Source organism: Muntiacus reevesi, chromosome 3 (genome assembly GCF_963930625.1).
Source record: "Muntiacus reevesi chromosome 3, mMunRee1.1, whole genome shotgun sequence".
Taxonomy (NCBI): domain Eukaryota; kingdom Metazoa; phylum Chordata; class Mammalia; order Artiodactyla; family Cervidae; genus Muntiacus; species Muntiacus reevesi.
Genome location: NC_089251.1, coordinates 119969716 through 119989594, shown reverse-complemented (window position 1 = coordinate 119989594; position 19879 = coordinate 119969716). Strand labels below are relative to the sequence as shown.

Below are 19879 nucleotides of genomic sequence, written 5' to 3'. Positions count from 1 at the left end.
CTGTGAAATGGAATTTGAAGACTTAAAGTCCATGAATTCAAGAAAACATCTACCTATATATCAGAGTTTTGTGGTTGCAACTCATCAGCCAGAAAAAAAATACTAAATAATCGGAGTAACACTGGATTAAAAGAAGTTTGGAAGGAGCAAGCTCAGAAAGGATAGCTATCAAGGGGTCCCCAGGGTCCAGGCTGGAGGACAACAGAGTTTCTGCTGATCACCATGGACAGAATTATCAGTGTTGGCTGCTTTCAGCCTTTCTACCACCCTGCTCTGAATTCCTACTCCTGGGAGAAATTAAATGATCTAGACATTAGGGGTACACATCAACCCCACAGTGAAAGGAGGGCACATTGATTGACAGACTTCTCTAAGCTGAATGAGTCCCCTCCACTGGACCAGGGGAAGAACAATTCCCAAAAGTAAAATCAGGGTGCTGTTACCAGCAGATGAGAAATGAAGATGGGCAGAAAAAACACAGACGTGCACTTCTACAGAAACAGTCAGCATTCCTTTGGAATTGCTTACTTTTTCAGCTTCTAAGGACAACTTGAAAGTCCCTTGGACTGCAAGGAGATCCAACCAGTCCATCCTAAAGGAGATTAGTCCCTGAGTGTTCATTGAAGGACTGATGTTGAAGCTGAAACTCCAATACTCTGGCCACCTGATGCAAAATGCTGACTCTCTGGAGAAGACCCTGATGCTGGGAAAGACTGAGGGAAGGAGAAGGGGACGACAGAGGATGAGATGGTTGGATGGCATCACTGACTCAATGGACATGAGTTTGGGTAACCTCTGGGAATTGGTGATGGACAGGGAGGCCTGGCGTGCTGCAGTTCATGGGGTTGCAAAGAGTTGGACACAACTGAGCAACTGAACTGAACTGAAGGACAACTTCGGCAAAAGTTACAAATAATGTGGTTGTCCAATAATCTCTGTTATGATAGCCTGCATGGCAATTTCCAGGGTCTTCAACTAAAAAAATAAAAGTCTGGGGCTCCAGATGAGTTGATGTACATTCTGTTGTAATAGGTAATGATGGCCAAGTAGTTCATCGTGTTTCTCTTCTTACTTAGGCTCCCAGGAGGCTCAAAGCTAGGAGTTTTAGACTTAGTGGCAGTAGCTATCCTTAGGCTAGGTTTTCAAATACAACTAACAGTCTCCCTTCATGACAGGAGTGGTATTTGAGGGTAGTTTTACTTTGGTCTTATTTCAATGTTTCAAAGGTACAACTATGTTTTATTAAAAAGTGTTTTAGGGACTTTCCTGGCAGTCCAGTGGTTAAGATTCCTCGCTTCCAATCCAAGAGGTGAGGGTCCAATGCCTCGTCAGGGAGCTAAGATCCTACATGACTCATGGCCAAAAATACCAAAACATAAAACAGAAGCAATATTGTAAGAAATTCAATAAAGACTTTAAAAATGGTCCACGTAAATACACACACACACACACACACACACACACACACCCTGAAAGCATTTGGATATTTTCCTTCCTAGCTAAAAGTCAACCTTTTCAGAACAATATAAGTATTTCATGTGTAATTACATTTTCTGAGCTTGTAGATTGGCCAGGACTCCTGTATTCTGCAGCCAAAATCATTCCTTTATTTTGCTAGATTCAATTAGAACAGATTAAATTAGAAGGACAGCTAGTTAACTAGATAGACAAAAAGATCTAACTCTAGGTCTGACTAGAGTATGCAATAATTCTTAGAATAGTTATCAATAAAGTTCATAAACCTTTATTGGAAGATCAACAGGGAACTCTCTCCAACCTATATTAGACAGCCTAACCCAGAGAGACAGATGATGTAAAGCTGGGGAACCAGGAAGCATAGGGCATGTGTGACTTCATAAGCCAACTGGAGTCTTGATTTAGGAGGAGGAGGAGGAGGTCTGGCTCAGTCGTGTCCGACTCTTCGCGACCCTGTGGAAGGTAGACTACCAGGCTCCGCCGTCCATGGGATTTTCCAGGCAAGAATACTGGAGTGGGCTGCCATTTCCTTAGAGGAGTGTCTAATTCATTGTTTTCTAGCTCAAGCCCTGGTCTGAGTTAATTTCAGGTACTTTTCATACTACAATATCAGAATGCCCTAACACTGCAGGAAAGGGGAAGAGTTAAATAGAGCAGTGGTAATTCCGGAAGGTGGGGAAACAGCAGCAGATCTGCCCCCAGGATGTTCAGAAAACACCTGCAAGGTACTTTGGGGTGTCTTTTTGGTGCAAAAGGAACTCTTAATTATAAAGGTGTTGCTACCTTTAGGGATGTCTTTCAATTTGCGTTTCCTAAAACAGCATTTGAAAGGTTATTTGTAGATTGATAATCTGTGATGAAAAAGTAGAAATACACTCAATTTAAAACTACTCTCCACCCTCTAAATTTACCCTTTTTTTCTGGAGGCAATCTGCTTCAGCAGTAAAAACGCCCCTAAAGAGCCGATACCACAACAATGAGGGATCTTAGTTGCCAGGCCTGAGATGTAGGAAAGGTGACTGGTGTTTAGTCAGAAGTGGGAGAGGCAGAAAATGGGAGGAGCAGGGACCCTTTCTGAGCGAACGGCGGCTCCTAGAGTGATGAGTGGAGAAGAGGGTGCATGTGTGTGCTAAGTCACTCCAGTCTTATCCGACTCTTTGCACCCTAGTAGCCCACCAGGCTCCTCTGTCCCTGGGATTCGCCAGGCAAGAATACTGGAGTGGGTTGTCACTTCCTCCTCCAGGGGATCTTCCCGACCCAGGGATCAAAACCCATGTTTCTTACCTCTCCTGCGCGGGCAGGCAGGTTCTCTATCACTACCACCACCTGGGAAACCCCATAAAGAAAAGTGGATGTTAAACAAATAAACTTAATCACACAGTTATTTACTACCTTGGCCTTTGAGAGTCAGGAGACCAAGGATCTGGTCCTGAGTCCAACACTATGTGAATTTGGCATTCAATTCTCCCATGAGTCAAATGAAGTTGCTACGTTGGATCGGGGTCCCCAACCCCAGTACCTGCAAGGCCCAGCAGGCAATGTGAATTAGCTAGGCATGCTCCCTACGGCCTGGGTGGAGCTGGAGGTCACATCCTGCCCAGTGGAGCAGCAGCTGGTCAGTGGTCACTATGGGAGCATCCTGGCCCAGCGTGGTTGGACCGTCCCAGTTTTTGAGAGAATCAGAAAGCCCAGCTTTCTATATAAATTCCTATAATTTTTCAATCCTGGAGACTAATTTGCAAAATTTTTATATACACTGAAGGGGCCAAAGGAAACATTTTTGTAAGTTAGAGCCAAACCTCAGGCCCACAGTTTGTCAACTTCAAGTTCAAGTTCTGTAATGAAGTGCCCTGGAAGCTGGGTGCTCCTTTACAGAGGCATCACCTTTTCCTCTTCTATCGAAATTCACTAGGGAGAGACATCTGAAAGGCCACAAGAAGTCCTAGAGCAAACCAGACCCCCTCTGCTTCACCTAGCGTCTCCCAAACCTATCCAGAGACTGAACTCTTTGTGGCAAGACTTATATGAGCAGCTCGCTGAGCATCTGCTTCATGGAACACACTTTGGGAAGCACCAAACTTACCTGCCCAGTTCCAAAATACTGAACTGCTATTCCCAGTACCTCCTTGGATCGGAAGTAGTGAAAGAAATTAGTATTCACCGACTCCCAGTAACATGCCAGATACCACGTATTCTACATCTCAGGTGACAGTCAGGAGCTGAATGTTGTTATCTCATTTTAAAGTTGAAAAAAGTATAAATCAGAAGCTGTGAGGTAATCCCTAATAAATGAAGCAGCCAAGATTTGTATCCACGGGTCTGTGATTAAAAACCCTATAGTGAAAGTTGCTCAGTTGTGGCTGACTCCTTGCAACCCCATGGACTATACAGTCCATGGAATTCTCCAGACCAGAATACTGGAGTGGGTAGCCTTTCTCTTCTCCAGGGGATCTTCCCAACCCAGGGATCAAACCCAGGGCTCCCTCATTGCAGGCAGATTCTTTATCAGCTGAGTCACAAGGGAAGCCCCAAATCCCTATCTATAGTCTTTCCACTATTTAACAGCTTGTAGGTGTCAGAGGAAGACTGACCCGTAACCTAAAGAAATACAGTCGCCATCTGTATCTTCGGGTTCAGCATCCACAGACACACAGGGCCCATTATACTGTGCCAACTTATATAACGATCTTGAGCATCCATGGATTTTGGTACCCACAGGAGGTCCTGGAACAAGCACCCCTCACATGTACCAAGGGACAACCTTACTCTCTCACGCCCTCCCATTTTTCCCTAACCTCCCACCCCTGTGGCTTTGGACCTGGCTTCTTCCCTACCGCAAAGCTTCCAGGCTCTTCATCTGCAAAGCATTGCTTTTCCAAGGAAGCCAGATAATCCACCAAAATACTCGGCATCCCTGAGCCGGTGTGAGCATCTGATGCCTCTGCTGAAAGGAACAATGTATCAAAGCCAACAGCTACAACTAACACAGGATGGAGAGCTAACCTTGCGGTGGACACACATGTGCCCGGGACACGAGGCTCCCTGCCTGTGTGACCCTCCCCCTTCTCTTCCCTCCTTGTTTTGTGTCTGCAGATCCTTTATCCCCTCAACTCTCCATCTCCCCTCTGACTGGTTTTCTCACCCACCTGCCATCCCTCATCAACCCAGTTCATTTCTTTCCTTCATCCCAAAGTGATCACAGGAATAGAAGAAATCTGGCATTTTATCTGTCACACTCAGGAGTGACCACCCATCCCAGTTTGCCAGGAGCCTGACCCACAGTTCATGCCTGCTATTCCTATTATAAATAGCACCCCATCACTTCAATAGGACCTCAGATTGGACAGAAGGCCGCATGATCTTATTGTATATTTATTAAACAAAGTCTTATATTATTTGCCCTTTACTTCAGGAGATTAAGTCAAATAGCTCAAATTTTCTTCCCTGAAGGGAGAGATGTTTCCTAAAGTTATTCTCCTGAATGTTTCTCAAGAGCTTTTTTTTTTTCAAACTAAAGTTCGGTGGCCTTTGGTAAAGTTTTTGCATCTTATCCAAATTTTTTTAGTTGCCATCTTCTTGAGAAAAATGAATCATTCCATAAGAAATCCAGACCCTATGTTTGCTAGGCACATGACATCACCAACTAGAATCAAAACACACTAACAGTTTTGCAGGATAAGCCTCTCTGTATTTTCTATCAGGAGAGGAAGAATGGCAAGAAATTCACCATCCCAGAAATTCACCCTTTTAACAGCAAAATCTCCTGAGTCTACTGGCCCCTAGATCAGGAGCCAGGAGTCAGTGCTAAAAAGGGCCCAGAAGGCTGGGGCAGCTGGAAAAGTCAGCTGGAGAACCAAGATGCTAGAAAGAAGTAAGAAATACATCTCTGGCGGGATGGAGGCTAAAGGGCCATCCAGAATGAGGAAGATTCAGCAAGGCATCACGTTGAACGCTCCACCTTCTAGTCTGGATATCTTCTCTTGCTCAACTACTGGTTTCTCTCAGATCCTTGGGCAAACTGAGACTGATGGAAAATGTCATTTCAAGAACTCAAGGAAGAAATGTTTCAAAAGGAGAGAATAGAACTCTAAGAAAAATACAGAGTTCATTAGTAATGTTATGGGCTAGAGTTTTAATATCCAGTTACAAGCAAACAAAAACTACAGACAATTTGCAGTGATGAGAGCAGAAACTATATATTATTTAGTTCCCAACACCTAGAACTGTGCCTAGCATACAATGAAAATTTCACACTGACGTTAACAGCTTTGGGTAGGTGTAAATGACATGTATGCAGAGTACATCATGAGAAACGCTGGGCTGGAAGAAGTACAAGTTGGAATCAAGATTGCTGGGAGAAATATCAATAACCTCAGATATGCAGATGACACCACCCTTATGGCAGAAAATGAAGAGGAACTAAAAAGCCTCTTCATGAAAATGAAGGAGGAGAGTGAAAAAGTTGGCTTAAAGCTCAACATTCAGAAAACTAAGATCTGGTCCCATCACTATGAGGCAAATAGATGGGGAAACAGAGGAAACAGTATCAGACTATATTTTTTTGGGCTCCAAAATCACTGCAGATGGTGACTGCAGCCATGAAATTAAAAGACGCTTACTCCTTGGAAGGAAAGTTATGACCACCCTAGATAGCATATTAAAAAGCAGAGACATTACTTTGCCAACAAAGGTCTGTCTAGTCAAGGCTATGGTTTTTCTAGTAGTCATGTATGGATGTGAGAGTTGGACATTGAAGAAAGCTGAGCGCCAAAGAATTGATGTTTTTGAACTGTGGTGTTGGAGAAGACTCTTGAGAATCCCTTGGACTGCAAGGAGATCCAACCAGTTCATCCTAAAGGAGATCAGTCCTGGGTATTCACTGGAAGGACTGATGTTGAAGCTGAAACTCCAATACTTTGGCCACCTCATGTGAAGAGTTGACTCATTGGAAAAGACTCTGATTCTGGGAGGGATTGTGGGCAGGAGGAGAAGGGGATGACATAGAATGAGGTGGCTGGATGGCATCACAGACTCGATGGACATGGGTTTGGGTAGACTCCAGAAGTTGGTGATGGACAGGGAGGCCTGGCGTGCTGTGGCTCATGGGGTCACAAAGAGTCGGACACGATTGAGCAACTGAACTGAACTGAAATGACATGTAATAAAGTATACAAGTTCCTAAGTTTTGACATATGTATAAGCCCATGAAACCATCACTGTAATCAAGACACTGAGCACATTCATCCCCTTTAAAAGCTTTCTCCAGCCTTTTTCTAATCCCCTCCTCCCATCCCAGGCTCAGGCAGCTATAATTCTGCTTTCAATCATGTTATATCCCCACCAGCAGAGCATGAGAGGTTCATTTCCTCCACATCCTCACCAACATTTAGTTTGGTTGAAGCTTCTTTAATTTTAGCTATTCTGTAGTTGTACAGTGTTACCTCATTGTGCTTTTAATTTGCATTTTCCTAATGACTTTTCATGTGTTGTCTTTTCATGTGTTGATTTCCTATCCATATAACTTTTTTGTTCAAATCATTTGCTCATTTTCTTTAATTGGGTTGTTTATCTTATTACAGTATTGAGTTTTGAGAGTTATTTATATATCCTGGATACAGGCCCTTTATTGTAAATATATGATTTGCAAATGTTTTCTCCCAGTTTGCATCTTTTCATTCTCTTACAAACATCTTTTAAAGACAGAAGTCTTCAATTTTGATGAAGTTCAATTCATCCAACTTTTAACTGAATGTGTTTTTGTTATTGTTCTAAGAAATCTTTGCCCAACTCAAAGAAACTTTGGGTGTGATGGATCTAGTCATTTTCTTGATTATAGTACTGTCTACACAGACGCATACAAAGCCACAAAGATGTTCTGCCGTTTCTGTCTAGAAGTTTTATGGTTTTATGGTACCGGTGTGTCTATGATTCATTTCAGGTGAATTTTTGTATATAATCTGTGGAGGTATGGATTGAAGTTTTGGGTTTGTTGCTGATATCGATGATTTTGCTGTTTTGCATACAGATTGTTTCACATAATTTGTTGAGAAGACTATCCTTTTCCTAGGAAACTATTTCTTTGTACTTTTGTTAAAATCACATTAACTTCTGATCAAAAAGCAGAACTCTCAAAAAAGACCCTCCTTGACAGTTGCTAAGATTTAAAACACACAGCCTCTTTGATTCAGCAACTCCAATCTTAGCAGTTCTGTCTAAAGAAATATAAATACAAGGATAGCACGTAGAGTCTTATAACAGTATTATTTATGGGAGAAAAAACAACATGGGTGCCAGCCAAATATTCCCTGATATAGGAAAGACTGAATAAACTATAGTCCAGCTCCATCACAAAATTCTATGCAAGGACGAAAAGGAATGGGTTGGAGTTACATGGACTAACCAAAAGAAATACCCAAGAAATATTCTGCAAAGTGAAAACAATTACAGAGTTTTATATGTATAATGACTATATTATTTAAACACATGTAAAAAAAACTAAATATTGGTTGGCCACAAGTCCATTCAGGTAACATCTACCATCTTACGGACAAACCTGAATGGACTTTTTGACCAACCCAAAATATATCTGCATGTGTTTATAAAACCTAAGAAAATTATGAGACGATAACTACCAGACAGATCACATGAATCTCCTTCATGGGTAGAATTCCCAGCTGGCACAGTGGTACAGAATGCATTTCCAATGCAGGGAACTCAAAGAGACCCGGGTTTGATCCCTGGGTTCAGAAGATCCCCTGAAGAAGGAAAGGCAACCCACTCCAGTATACCTGCCAGGAGAATTCCATAGACCGAGAAGTCTGGTGGGCTATGGTCCACGGAGTGGCAAAGAATCAGATATAACCGAGCACAAAGGAACAAGATTACACTTCACACACTTCTATGGTGTGTTAGCTCATTGCCCTAAGTAGATATTATTTTGAAAGTTTTAATCAAATCAAGTTTAAAATAGTAGTCATGATTTTGACATGTACAAGATGTGGATTCCACTCTATCACACATCTATCTGTACCACTACTTGGGAATAAAACCTTTTTTTTTTTTTGGTGGTGGTGGTTGGTTCAAGTAGAGAGAAATACTTTGATCCACGAAGGAGACTCAAAAAATAAATTCCACAAATTGTGTCCCTCCATAGGTAGAAGTCCTATCCCTTAATAGCTCAGAATGTGATCTTATTTGCAAATAGCATCCTTGCAGATATAAACAGTTAAGCTAGAATGAGATCATACTGGATTAGGGTGGGCCCCCAACCCAATATGATCAGTGTCTTTATTAAAAAAGGAAATTTGAACATGGAGACACACACACAGAGAACGCAATGCAAAGCCTGGAGAGATGCTGCCACAAGCCAAGAAAGGGGAAAGATGGCCAGCAAACCACCGGAAGCTGGGAGGGAGGCATGGAAAAGATTCTTCTTCACTGCTCTCAGAAGAAATCAATGCTTCCCTCACTCTGATTTGAAACATCCATCCCCTAGAACTGTGAGACAATACATTTCTGCTGCATAAGCTGCCCAGCTTGTGGTACTTTGTTACAGCAGCCCTGAGAAACTAAGGGACCAAGAGACTCCCTGATGGTCCAGTGGTGAAGACTTCACCTTCCAGTGCAAGGGTTGCAGGTTTGAGCCCTGGGCAGGGAGCTTCCCTGGTGGCTCAGACAGTAAAGAATCTGCCTGTAATGTGGCAGTGAAAGTGAAAGTCACTCAGTCGTGTCCGACTCTTTGTGACCCCATGGACTGTACATTCCATGGAATTCTCTAGGCCAGAATACTGGAGTAGGTAGCCTTTCCCTTCTCCAGGGAATCTTCCCAACCCAAGGATTGAACTCAGGTCTCCCACATTGGATTGAACTCAGGTCTCCCACTTTGCAGGCGGATTCTTTACCAACTGAGCCACAAGGGAAGCCCAAGAATACCGGAGTGGGTAGCCTATCCCTTCTCCAGTGGATCTTCCCAACCCAGGAAGCGAACTGGGGTCTCCTGCACTGCAGGCAGATTCTTTACCAACTGAGCTTTCAGGAACCCAGGTTCAATCCCTGGGTCGGGAAGATCTCTTGGAGAAAGGAACTGGCAATCCACTCCAGTATTCTTGCCTGGTAAATTCCATGGACAGAGGAGCCTAATGGGCTACAGTCCATGGGGTCACAAAGAGTCAGACACGACTGAGCAACTACACACACACACACACACACACACACACACACACACACACACACGGTACCAAGAAGTTAAGTCCAAGCATTAAAAAAAAAACCACAGTCACTCATCCTTACCATGGACCCACAGCCCCCAGTCCCGGGCCCAGGGAGCATCCTCAGAAGACACAGAAGGTAAACAGCAGTGCCTGCTGCCCTGCATCATAGGTGACCTGAACACCAGGATGCCGCACACACCTGAGGGGAGCCGGTTCCCGATGTAAACACATCAAAACACGCAGTGGGCAGAAGAGTCTACAGAATCCGTGTGTACATCCTCAGACCCACAATTACAAAGAAACCATGAGGAAGGGCTTGTCATGAAAGGATTAGGACGGATGTACCGTGAAGAAAGGATAACGATTAAGGACCCCTTTTCTCCTGGCACCTCTCCCTCCCTTGGCACACAGGCAGCAGCCGTCGTGGCCACTAGATGAAAAGGAAGAGGTGGCACAGGAAGTCAAGGATGATGACTCCTAATGTCATTGAGAGTTAGTCCCTCACTTGTGTCTGACTCTTTGCGACCTCATGGACTATACAGCCCGCTAGGTTCCTCTGTCCATGGGATTCTCCAGGCAAGGATACTGGAGTGGGTTGTCATGCCCTCCTCCAGGGGACCGGCCCAACCCAGGGATCGAACCCAGATCTCTGGCATCTCCTGAAGGGACAGGCAGATTCTTCACCACTGAGCCACGTGGGAAGCCCATATTATCCTAGTTGGGAAGAGGCAAATCCCAGAGGCTGGCTATCCAACCAGGGACATCGCAGAGACGAACAACATGGAATATTTTGAGAATAAAACCCTGGGCCTCCCTTGGCTCTGCCTGTCTGGAAAACTGTCACCGAGATCCACCCTGAAGGGACTGTCTTCCACATCCCAGCCCGTGATCTTAAGTACCAGACTGAACCATCTCGTGAAGCACAGTTTCTGCCAAGAGGCCCTCCCTCAAGGCACATGGTCTTCTTGGCGTTTGCTTCATTTTCCCAGGATGTTGACCAGAAGTAGAAGAAAAAAAGTAGGAAGAAAGGAGCAGGCATTTAACTGCTCCTCTAATGCCTGTGTTCATTATTTTCCAAATCCACCATCAACAAATTCAAACTCTGCATGAAAAGAAAATGCTATACGGACACAGTGATTTAGTCCCAGGATATGAAAGTCAGGCACATCTCAGCCTCAGGAAGTAGAGACAGACACAGACAAAGGCAGCAGGTTTGGACGTCCCTGGTGGCACAGTGGATAAGAATCCGCCTGCCAATGCAGGGGACATGGGGGTTCGATCCCTGGTAGAGGAAGATCCCACATGCCACAGAGCAACTAAGCCCATGGGCCACAACTACTAAGCCGGCGCTCTAGAGCCTGGGAACTGCAACTACTGAGCCCCCAACACCCCGAAGGCTATGCTCTGTAACAAGAGAAGCCACCACAATAAGAACTGGAGGACCACAACTAGAGCAGCCCCCCGCTCTCCACAGAAAAAGCCCAAGTGCAGCAACGAAGGTCCAGTGCAGCCAAAACTAACTAAGTAAAAAGACAGCAGGTTTCATGTCATGAGTGTGCTAGTGTGTTAGTTTCCTTCTTGTTGCTGTTGTTACTCTTTTACTCACCGAGTCATGTTCAAGTCTTTGCAACTCCATGGACTGTAGCCTGCCAGGCTCCTCTGTCCATGAGACTTCCCAGGCAAGAATACTGGAGTGGGTTGCCATTTCCTCCTCCAGGAGAGTGTACTGAACCAGGGATGGAAACTTTGTCTCCTGCACTGGCAGGCGAATTCTTTACTACTGAGCCACCGGGGAAGCCCTAAACAAATAAATAAAAAGGCAGCACGTTTCATGAGTGTACTAGCACGTTAGACACCTAGGGCTGCTGTCACATGTCACCACAGATTAAAACCACAAAAATGTCCTCTCTGGCAGTTCTGGAGGCTGGAAATCGAAAAAGCAAGAGGTTGTTAGGGCCATCCTCCCTCCAAAGGCATCTTTGCTTGACTCCTATAGCCTCTGGTGGTTGCCAGCCATCCTTGGCTTTCCTCGGCTTGTCGCTGCTGTCGTTCAGTCGCTAAGCCATGTCCAACTCTTTGTGACCCCGTGGACTGCAGCATGCCAGGATTCCCTGTCCTTCACCATCTCCCAGAGCTTGCTCAAGCTCATATCCATTGAGTCAGTAATGCCATCCAACTATCCCATCCTCTGTCACCCTTTTCCCCCTCAATCTTTCCCAGTATAAGGGTCTTTTCCAATGAGTCAGCTCTTCGTATCAGGTGGCCAAAGTATTGGAACTTTGTCTCCAGCATCAGTCTTTTCAGCAAATATTCAGGGTTGATTTCCTTTAGGATTGACTGGTTTGATCACTGGCTTGCAGTAGCACAACTCCATCCCCTGCCTCCATCTTCACTTGGCCCTCGTTGTCGAGTCTCCTCTGGGTCTTCAGATCTCTCCTTATAAAGACATCGAGTTTAGGGCTCACCCTAACCCAGTATGACTTCACCTTTACTCAGTCACATCTGCACAATCCCAATTTCCAAATAAGGCTACACTCACAGGTCCCAGGGTTAGAATTTCAACATATCTTGATGGGAAGGGAAGCAACTCAACCCATCACGATGAGTAAGACACAGAGACCTGGGGTTGATCTGAATCTTGGTCCCTACGTAGCCATGTCAGTTGGATACAAGTAAAAAAAAATCTAACTAACAGACAGGCTTCAAAAAGCAGAAGGAGGTGGCATTTTTTCACTACTAGAACCTCCCTTATCAAATTAAGACCTCAGTTACAACAAATGAGGGGAGAAGGAGGAGACCTAAGCTGCTAGACATGGAAGAGCAAGAGGAAGGATCCAGTAGCAGCAGGACGGACTAAGTGAGCGAACTCACTGTGACTTTGATAGCGCTGAAACAGGCCAAATGCACACAGCAAGCCTGTGCTTTATCCCTACGAGCATCCTCTTCCAGTTCTTGGCCTGAGGGTTTGGACCGGGTGAATGCACTGATGCTTTATCACTGGAGAGCAGCTAAATTGGGATCACAACTTTTTTTTCTTTTTTTTAACATAAAATGATGGTAACAGATTCCATCTAGTCTCTAAGGAGGTCTTGGGACAAACATCTCAACTATTTCTTCTTGCTCTACTTATATAAAGCCTCCGTTTAGATCTGTGCCCCAGGGTGGGGAGGGGGGCGCAGCTGAGCAGAAGCACACTGCAGCTATTGAGTGCTTCTGAATTGGTTTTATTTGCTGACCACTAACGAGTCCCTAAACTGCTGCTATTCGAGGAGTCAGATGGTCCTGCGCAAGGGAGCCTGATCGCCAGTAGCCGTGGGGCTGGCCAGCGTCAGCTATTTCAGGATCCGACCTACAGGACAAACTCATTTTAGGGAATGGAGTCAGTGCAAGGGAAGAGGGAGGAGAGGGACAATGTGGAACATCAAACAAAGTGCGAAATGTTGCCTAATGCTCCAAGATAACCCAGGACAGTCAACATCAAACAGCCCATTAGGCAACGGGTAACCAAAGGGCAGAGAGGTTTTTTTTTTTTTTAATTTTCCAAGGCAAGCATTTTGCAAGTCACTTGGTAGAGATTTTGCTCTTGAACTGTCCACCTCCTCCCTCCCTTCCCCACAGTTCTTCTCTAAACGGGGAACAACTGCAGACATGATCAGGCTTCATCGCCAGCTTTCAAGGTCTCGAGTTTTTCAAGACTCTGAGAAAGACCTAACGCTGTAAGATAACATTTTACTTCTGCAACACCTCAAATTAATGAGAAGGCCAAGTTTTCTTTAGGAAGGATAAGGTCAGATGCTCTGTGCTTACTCAACTATGAGGGTTGAAAAGAATAGCAAAACATAGGATCGATTTAGTGAGAAACCTGTGAGTCCGTAAGAGCAGCTATTGCTTATTTCTAAGCAATTGCTCTTGAACTCTCCAACCTCCCCCCTCCCTTCTCCCCATTTTTGGCTTCAATGGGGAATGACTGCAGACGTGATCAGGCTTCATTGCCAGCTTTCTAGGTCTCTAGTTTGGATAAATGCCATGTGCTCTGGCTCAACAGACTCTTAAATGGCACTTGGGAATTACAGCTTGAAGACGACACAGCAGCTTATTCCCCACCAGAGATCTGGGCCACCAAAAATGGGGTAACCTTTGGTCAACACAGGCAACCACACCGATTCAACAAGAAATATGAAAGTGGCCTCTCTCAGCCAACGAGACCACCGCTCATTCTGCTGATTAATAACAAGAGCACCCACACAAGTAAGCATCATACTCCACCTTATCCTTCCAAATAATAATAATAACTGCTTAAGAAGATCCAGAACTAAACCTCCTGGTTCAAATTCCAGCTCAGTTCACGCCTGGCTTCCAGACTCTGGCCAGATCATTTGAACTTTCTGGCTTTCACTTTCTTTATCTATAAAATGGGGATAAAAGCAGTTACAGGAAGTAAATGAGCTAGGTAATTCAAATAAAACTCTTTTAACGCTGTGCCACACACCCAGCACGTGCACCATAAAAGTGCCTGTTGTCATGACCCGCCTCCCTCTGGTTTCCGCCTGTCAATTTGCTCTGCCTGGAAAAGGGTCAGATTTACCAAGGTTTTCTCTCTGCCTGATAGGCCTGATCTAATGGGCTCCAGCTGATGCTTTAGAAGGGTCTCCTGTCTACTTTCTCCGGGGAAAAGTGGAAATGATAATCACAGAGAAACAAGTCAAGAACAACTAAAGATCCATACCAAGGCAAGATCAGCCCGAAATGACAAGGCACAGAAGGGGCAGGAAGATCCTACGGTAAAAGCACTCTGACCTCCTATAATCGCCAAGTGGTATTTAGGCACAAACGCCAACCTTTCTATCAGCCAAAAGTTGAGCAAGAAGTCAAAGGAAAGGTTCTTCGGGATCTGGTTTCCTCCCTACCTTTCCTCATCTCACACTTTTGGAGGTTCTAAGTTACAGACACTGATCAAAATGTGAATGAAAATAAATAAATAAAAACAAAATGGTGAGAGGGAGACAACAGCCAACTTTATCAATGAAAGCTCTGTATTTTCTGGATCTGTCATGGTGGGTTAGTCACTAAGTTGTGTCCAACTCTTGCAACCCCATGGATTGCAGCCCACCAGGATCCTCTGTCCATGGGATTCTCCCTCCAGGTAAGAATACTAGAGTGGGTTGCCATTTCCTTCTCCAGGGGATCTTCCCAACCCAGGAATTGAACCCGGGTCTCCTGCCTTGCAGGCAGATTCTTTATCGACTGAGCTACGAGGAAATCTGCCATGAAGACAGTTTAAGATCAGTAAAAACAGGAAAAGTATTGGAACCTTTATAGACTGCCTCATAAGAAGACGGTCACACACAGACTCCACAATTAGCATCTGCTAGAACTTTTTCCCATGCCTTTCTACTACCACATCCCACTGTCCTTATAATAACTACACCACAGGCAAGGATGCCCTGGTCTCCTTCGTTCCAAGCTCACTCTCCAGTCATCTTTCTCCTGCTCTCCACCTTTCCAGGGTTCCCAAAAGTGTGTCTTTTGGGAAGACAGAAGTCAGATGTTCTGATGAAAGACACACTCCTTATGGCTGAGTCCACATTCCTGTGTGGACAGAGTCTGTCACTGCTCGTGTATCTGCCTGGCCCAACAATGAAGATAATCAGGCAACCCCAGCAAACTGTAATACATCGAAGCCCAAAGTAATCTCATTTCTGTTTTTAAAAAACCAATACTTAGCCCTTTTCTACTGGAAAGTCCCCTTTCACTTTTCTGACAAGAGCCTGTTTCAAATCAGCTTCTTTAAAAATTCATAATTCTCCAGAGTCCCTCTAAAAAAAAAAAAAAAAAAAGTCTGCTGTGCGAAGGAGAAGGTAAAAAGGGAAGAATTCATATTTATTCATTTCTAAAAGTTGAGGTGGTGATTTAAATCTTCACATCCCCTTTGATCCTATTATAATTTTAATGGCAGAATCTCCCAGTGAGGGCTCCAGTGGGATATTAACAGAAGTTTTAACATTCAGGGGAGGAGATGAACTGGGTGACTGAATGAGAAATTCCCCAGCTCAGCCCTGCTCGAAGCAACAGGTCCCTTTGCCTGTCCTGGATTTGGGTCAAACAGCGAAGCCGCAAATCAGAAAGCAGCAGCGTTATTTTCTTTGGCAAAGGAGCAGGGTTTGATAACGGTAATCCACTCTGATTAGGGATGCTATTTCCTGAGCAAGAGAGCTGGTTACTGGACTCGAATTAGTTGGAGGGTGACCCTCTAGCTTAAATAAAGTCCAGCCACACTCCCTGGACCACAAATACTTTGAACAGGCATCAACCCATAGGGACTAATCAAGTCAATTCATTGAGATGTCCTTTCTTCCCTCACCTCTTCCATTTCCAGGTATTGGTACAAGAAATTGACTCTTTAGTCCTCATAGGAAGCGCTGGGAGCACTTCCCTGAAGCAGTTTCTTCATTCAAGCTCATCTAAATTAGAATGTTTACATTAAGAATTAATGAGGAAAAAATTCATGATGTTATATGAGACAGTTAAAAAGATTTGTGTAAGAAGGGTGGGGTTTCGACTCTGTTAACAACTGGGATTCATCATCATTTCCCCATTGAACACGCTCTCCATCGCCATCACCATGGCCACAACATCTGGTCATGGAAAACATCCCATTCACTGAAGAATCAGAAACCAATGTTCCTATACGATGGTGCCTTAAAGGGTGAAATAAATAAAGGGGGGGAAGAAAAAAATCCCAGACAGCAAACAGAGCCCGTGACAAAGATAACCACAAAGAATGTAAATAAAATATTATTACAAGCAACTCACTCACCACCTCACCCTCAACAACTCCCTCCCCCAGAAGCAAAAACCAAAAACATCCAAATTCTGTTCTAAAGAACAGCAGAGCTGCTATTGGGAAGAAGCTATGAATAGGAAGGTTTTTCTCCACTTTTATAATCTCAAGGTTTGAGACATACTTTTAAAAAGAGGACCAGGCCTGGTGAATCATTTAAATTTGGGGAGCAGAAAGTTAAGCCCTGTGTTGGTAAGTACCTTCCAGGGGTGACCTGATCTTAGTGACAAGCCATGTTTAACCTGAGCTTTCAAATATGGAACCCCCCTGCTCTTTCAATCTGACACTTGAAGAGGAAAACAGGAATGCATTGCAAATGCACACTGTAATAAACCAGGCTCACGCCAAATGCACGTGTGTATATTTCACAGAGGAGCCAAAAGGCCCTTTCTAGCGAGGAACAACTGCCATGCAGAACGCAAGCCAGAGCTAGACCCTGCCAAGGGTCACGTGCTGCGGAGCACACACAGGAGTCCCTACATGAAACACACCGATAGAAATAACTTCAAGGGGCAAAAATCCACAAACTCCGCAGAGACACGGATTCCCCAGGCCATAAAATCCACCCGCAGGAATTCTAGCCTCATCTCTCCAAGAGCTCCACTCCTCACTCAGATGGGGAAACCCTCTACCTCCGCTCAGTCACTCCTTCCTTTAGCATAAATTCACTGCCCTGAAGGAAAGGAAAAACGCACGTGTACAACTGGCAGCTGACGCCAGTCCCGAAATACACTTACATCGCCTCTGGCCAATGGTTCAGAGCCCGATGTTGACTCTCGGAGTTAGGAAGCCAGTCAACCACCTCCCCATCTTCAAGGCTAAAGATCTCTTTTCTTGCTCAGTGGGTTTGAGACCCTTGGGGATTGGCCTGGAGTCACAAGCTCTTACTATGAATTCCCTCCCTAAAACGACGGACCCAGGGAGGCTTGGAAAGGAGTCATGGGGCATCTACTTCTGCTCAAAGCAATGCCCTCTGCAGGTTAAGCCTCAGCATGAGAACCCACAGGCAAAGGTTAGTTAGCTTCTCCTAGCATTTCAGAGACAGTCTGGCCCTTTGAATTTTCATTGAAAACCTCCAAGCCAGCCAGGGCTCCTGGCCTCCCTGTCCCAAGACTTCAGATACATTCGTGCTGTATTTTACCACTTAAACACTTCTTCAAAGTTTACTACAAAACAATGTGGCTCTGAGCCTGCCAAAAGTTTAACTGCAGGATTCAGTAGATTTTATCTGGCAGGGTAGCTACCCTTCCTCGGCAGAATATTTTCCAGGGAAAGCAGTCATCAGACCTTACAGTCGGGGTGATTTTGGGGTTCCGAGTGTCACTGAATGAGCCCCTCTCTGAAACAACGTCCCACTTTCTCACTTTGACCCACCCCCCCTTTCCAACTCCCTGGCTCCTGAATCCAAATTAAAGGCAGTTTGGCATTTCAGCAGACAGCAGCAGAGAAAAACTTTTAAAGAGATGACCCCAGGGCATAACTATTCCTGGCTGAACTTCACTTTTGATTTTCAAATATCTGGGGGAACTTGGGTTCAGGGGAGATGAGGCAAGACGGCCAACAAATAAGAAAAAATAAAATAGAATAAGTAGCATACCATGACCAAGCCAAACCAAGCTTGAGTATTTCCAAATTGTATTGGCAAACAAATGCTTTCACAAATCATTTGTTCTGTCTTTCCCAGAGACAAAAAATAACAACAACAATAATAATAATCTGGATGCAACAATCCTAACCCCAGACCAGTAAACTGTGTCAGTGGAAAACAATCTAAAATTGCTGGTCAGAAAGTCCAATCTTATATAAATCTCCAGGCGCACTAACCCCGAAGGCAAAAGTTGTGATGCCCACAGCTAAGCCTTCTTCAATTTCATCACCCCCCAGCTCCCCGACCGGGTATCTGGCGGCTGGGTGAAACCGACAGCATCAGGTTCTAATCCTTGTGTCTTTCATGACCGCTTTGGGCAAACCCTTGCAAGCGGTGCTCTGCTGCTCGGGTCCAAGCACCTCCTCCTCCACGCTGGCCCCCAGACCTCCGCGGCCCCTTACCTGCAGGCGCTCCGTGGCCGGCTGCCACATCTTCCAGCCGCGGGGTTGGGCACAGGAGACGCTGGCAAGACTCTGTCGATGGGCGCCGGCAGGGTGGGGGGCGGCTAGGGGCTGCGGTCCCGCTTCACATCTGGGGTGGGCGTCCGCGGGAGGTGCGTCCCGGAGCCGGCGACCGCCGCGGGGTGGGCTCTCCGGTCTGCGAGCGCGAGGAGGCGGCGCGGTGCTCGGCGGCCGGCAACTTGTGGGCACGGCCGCGCGCCGGCTGTCCTGGCGCAGCTACGAGAGGACTGCGCAGCTCCGCCCGGGCCCGCGAGCGCACGGCGGCGGCGGCCGCTCCCTCCTCCCCCGCCGCCGCCGCCGCCGCCCGGACCTGCGCGCTCTGAGCATGCCCGGGGCCGGCGCCCGCCCGGGGGGCCCGCACACCCCGCCGCGGGGGACCCCGCATCCCCGCGCGGAGGATTGGACAGGCCAGAACTCACAGCCTGCCCCCGCCCCCCGACCCTCGAGGAAGCCCCGGGTGGGATGCGATCTGGGAGACTGAAGAGCCTGGAGAAGGGGGCTTCCTGAAGCCAGAACTCACGTCGCCCCCACTGGGGGTCCCAGGCTTTCGGTTGGTCAGCAGGGATCTCTGAACCGGCCTGGGTCTTGACTGGCACTGTGCCCACAGAATCCCATTCATGCCTCCCCCTGGAGTTAACTGAGCATCTGTTAGGCTCCAGCCCCTGTGCTAGATTCTGAGAATACAGTGGCGCAAAATAGAAGACAGAGAATTGTTCCTCCTCTCCCGAGCTCCGTTCTAGTTGGAGGAGACGGTCAACGACAGAGGACATACCTGAAAGGGCGCTCCTCGGTCAGATGCTGATTGAGACATGTTGGGAAGAAAATAAAATGGGGCTGATGGATGAAGAAGGGGAGAGAAGAGCGTCTTGCGGGAGGGGAGGGTGGCTCTGGGTCGTGTCTGGAGTAAGAGGGAAAGATGGGCCCACCAGGTGAGGGATGACATGAAAGGCAGAGGACTGGGGCGCCTGCAACTTGGAGGAGGAAGGCGGCCCAAAGTCCCCCATCCTGCATCCATTCTGAGATGTGCCAGGTCCCTCAGGAAGCTCCGTGAACCCAAACATAAGCCAAGGGCCACCATGAGCTCCGGGGTTTGGAGGGTAGTGTTGGCCTCTTTGAAATAGCTTCCTTTCCTAAGGAAACCCAGCTCCTCCGATGCCCTTGACAGCGGGCTGGGACGAGCACGAACATTCCCATCACTCGGATGAAACAATGGAGGCTCACAGAGTTTAGGTGATCATTCAAG

At 46.1% G+C, this 19879-nt stretch overlaps 1 protein-coding gene across 2 annotated transcripts in view; it reads right to left on the bottom strand.

The window, feature by feature from the left end:
- Positions 1-18924, bottom strand: part of PID1 (phosphotyrosine interaction domain containing 1) — a 251565-nt gene extending 232641 nt beyond the window's left edge. The window contains exon 1 of one of the 2 annotated variants that reach the window (XM_065930410.1): positions 18577-18924. In XM_065930410.1, coding sequence (XP_065786482.1) covers positions 18577-18606 — 30 coding nt within the window. In that variant the 5' untranslated portion in view covers positions 18607-18924. Of the gene's footprint in view, positions 1-17264; positions 17364-18576 lie in introns of those variants that run through there. The other variant, XM_065930411.1, reaches the window with a different exon arrangement.
- Positions 18925-19879: the final 955 nt, after the last annotated feature.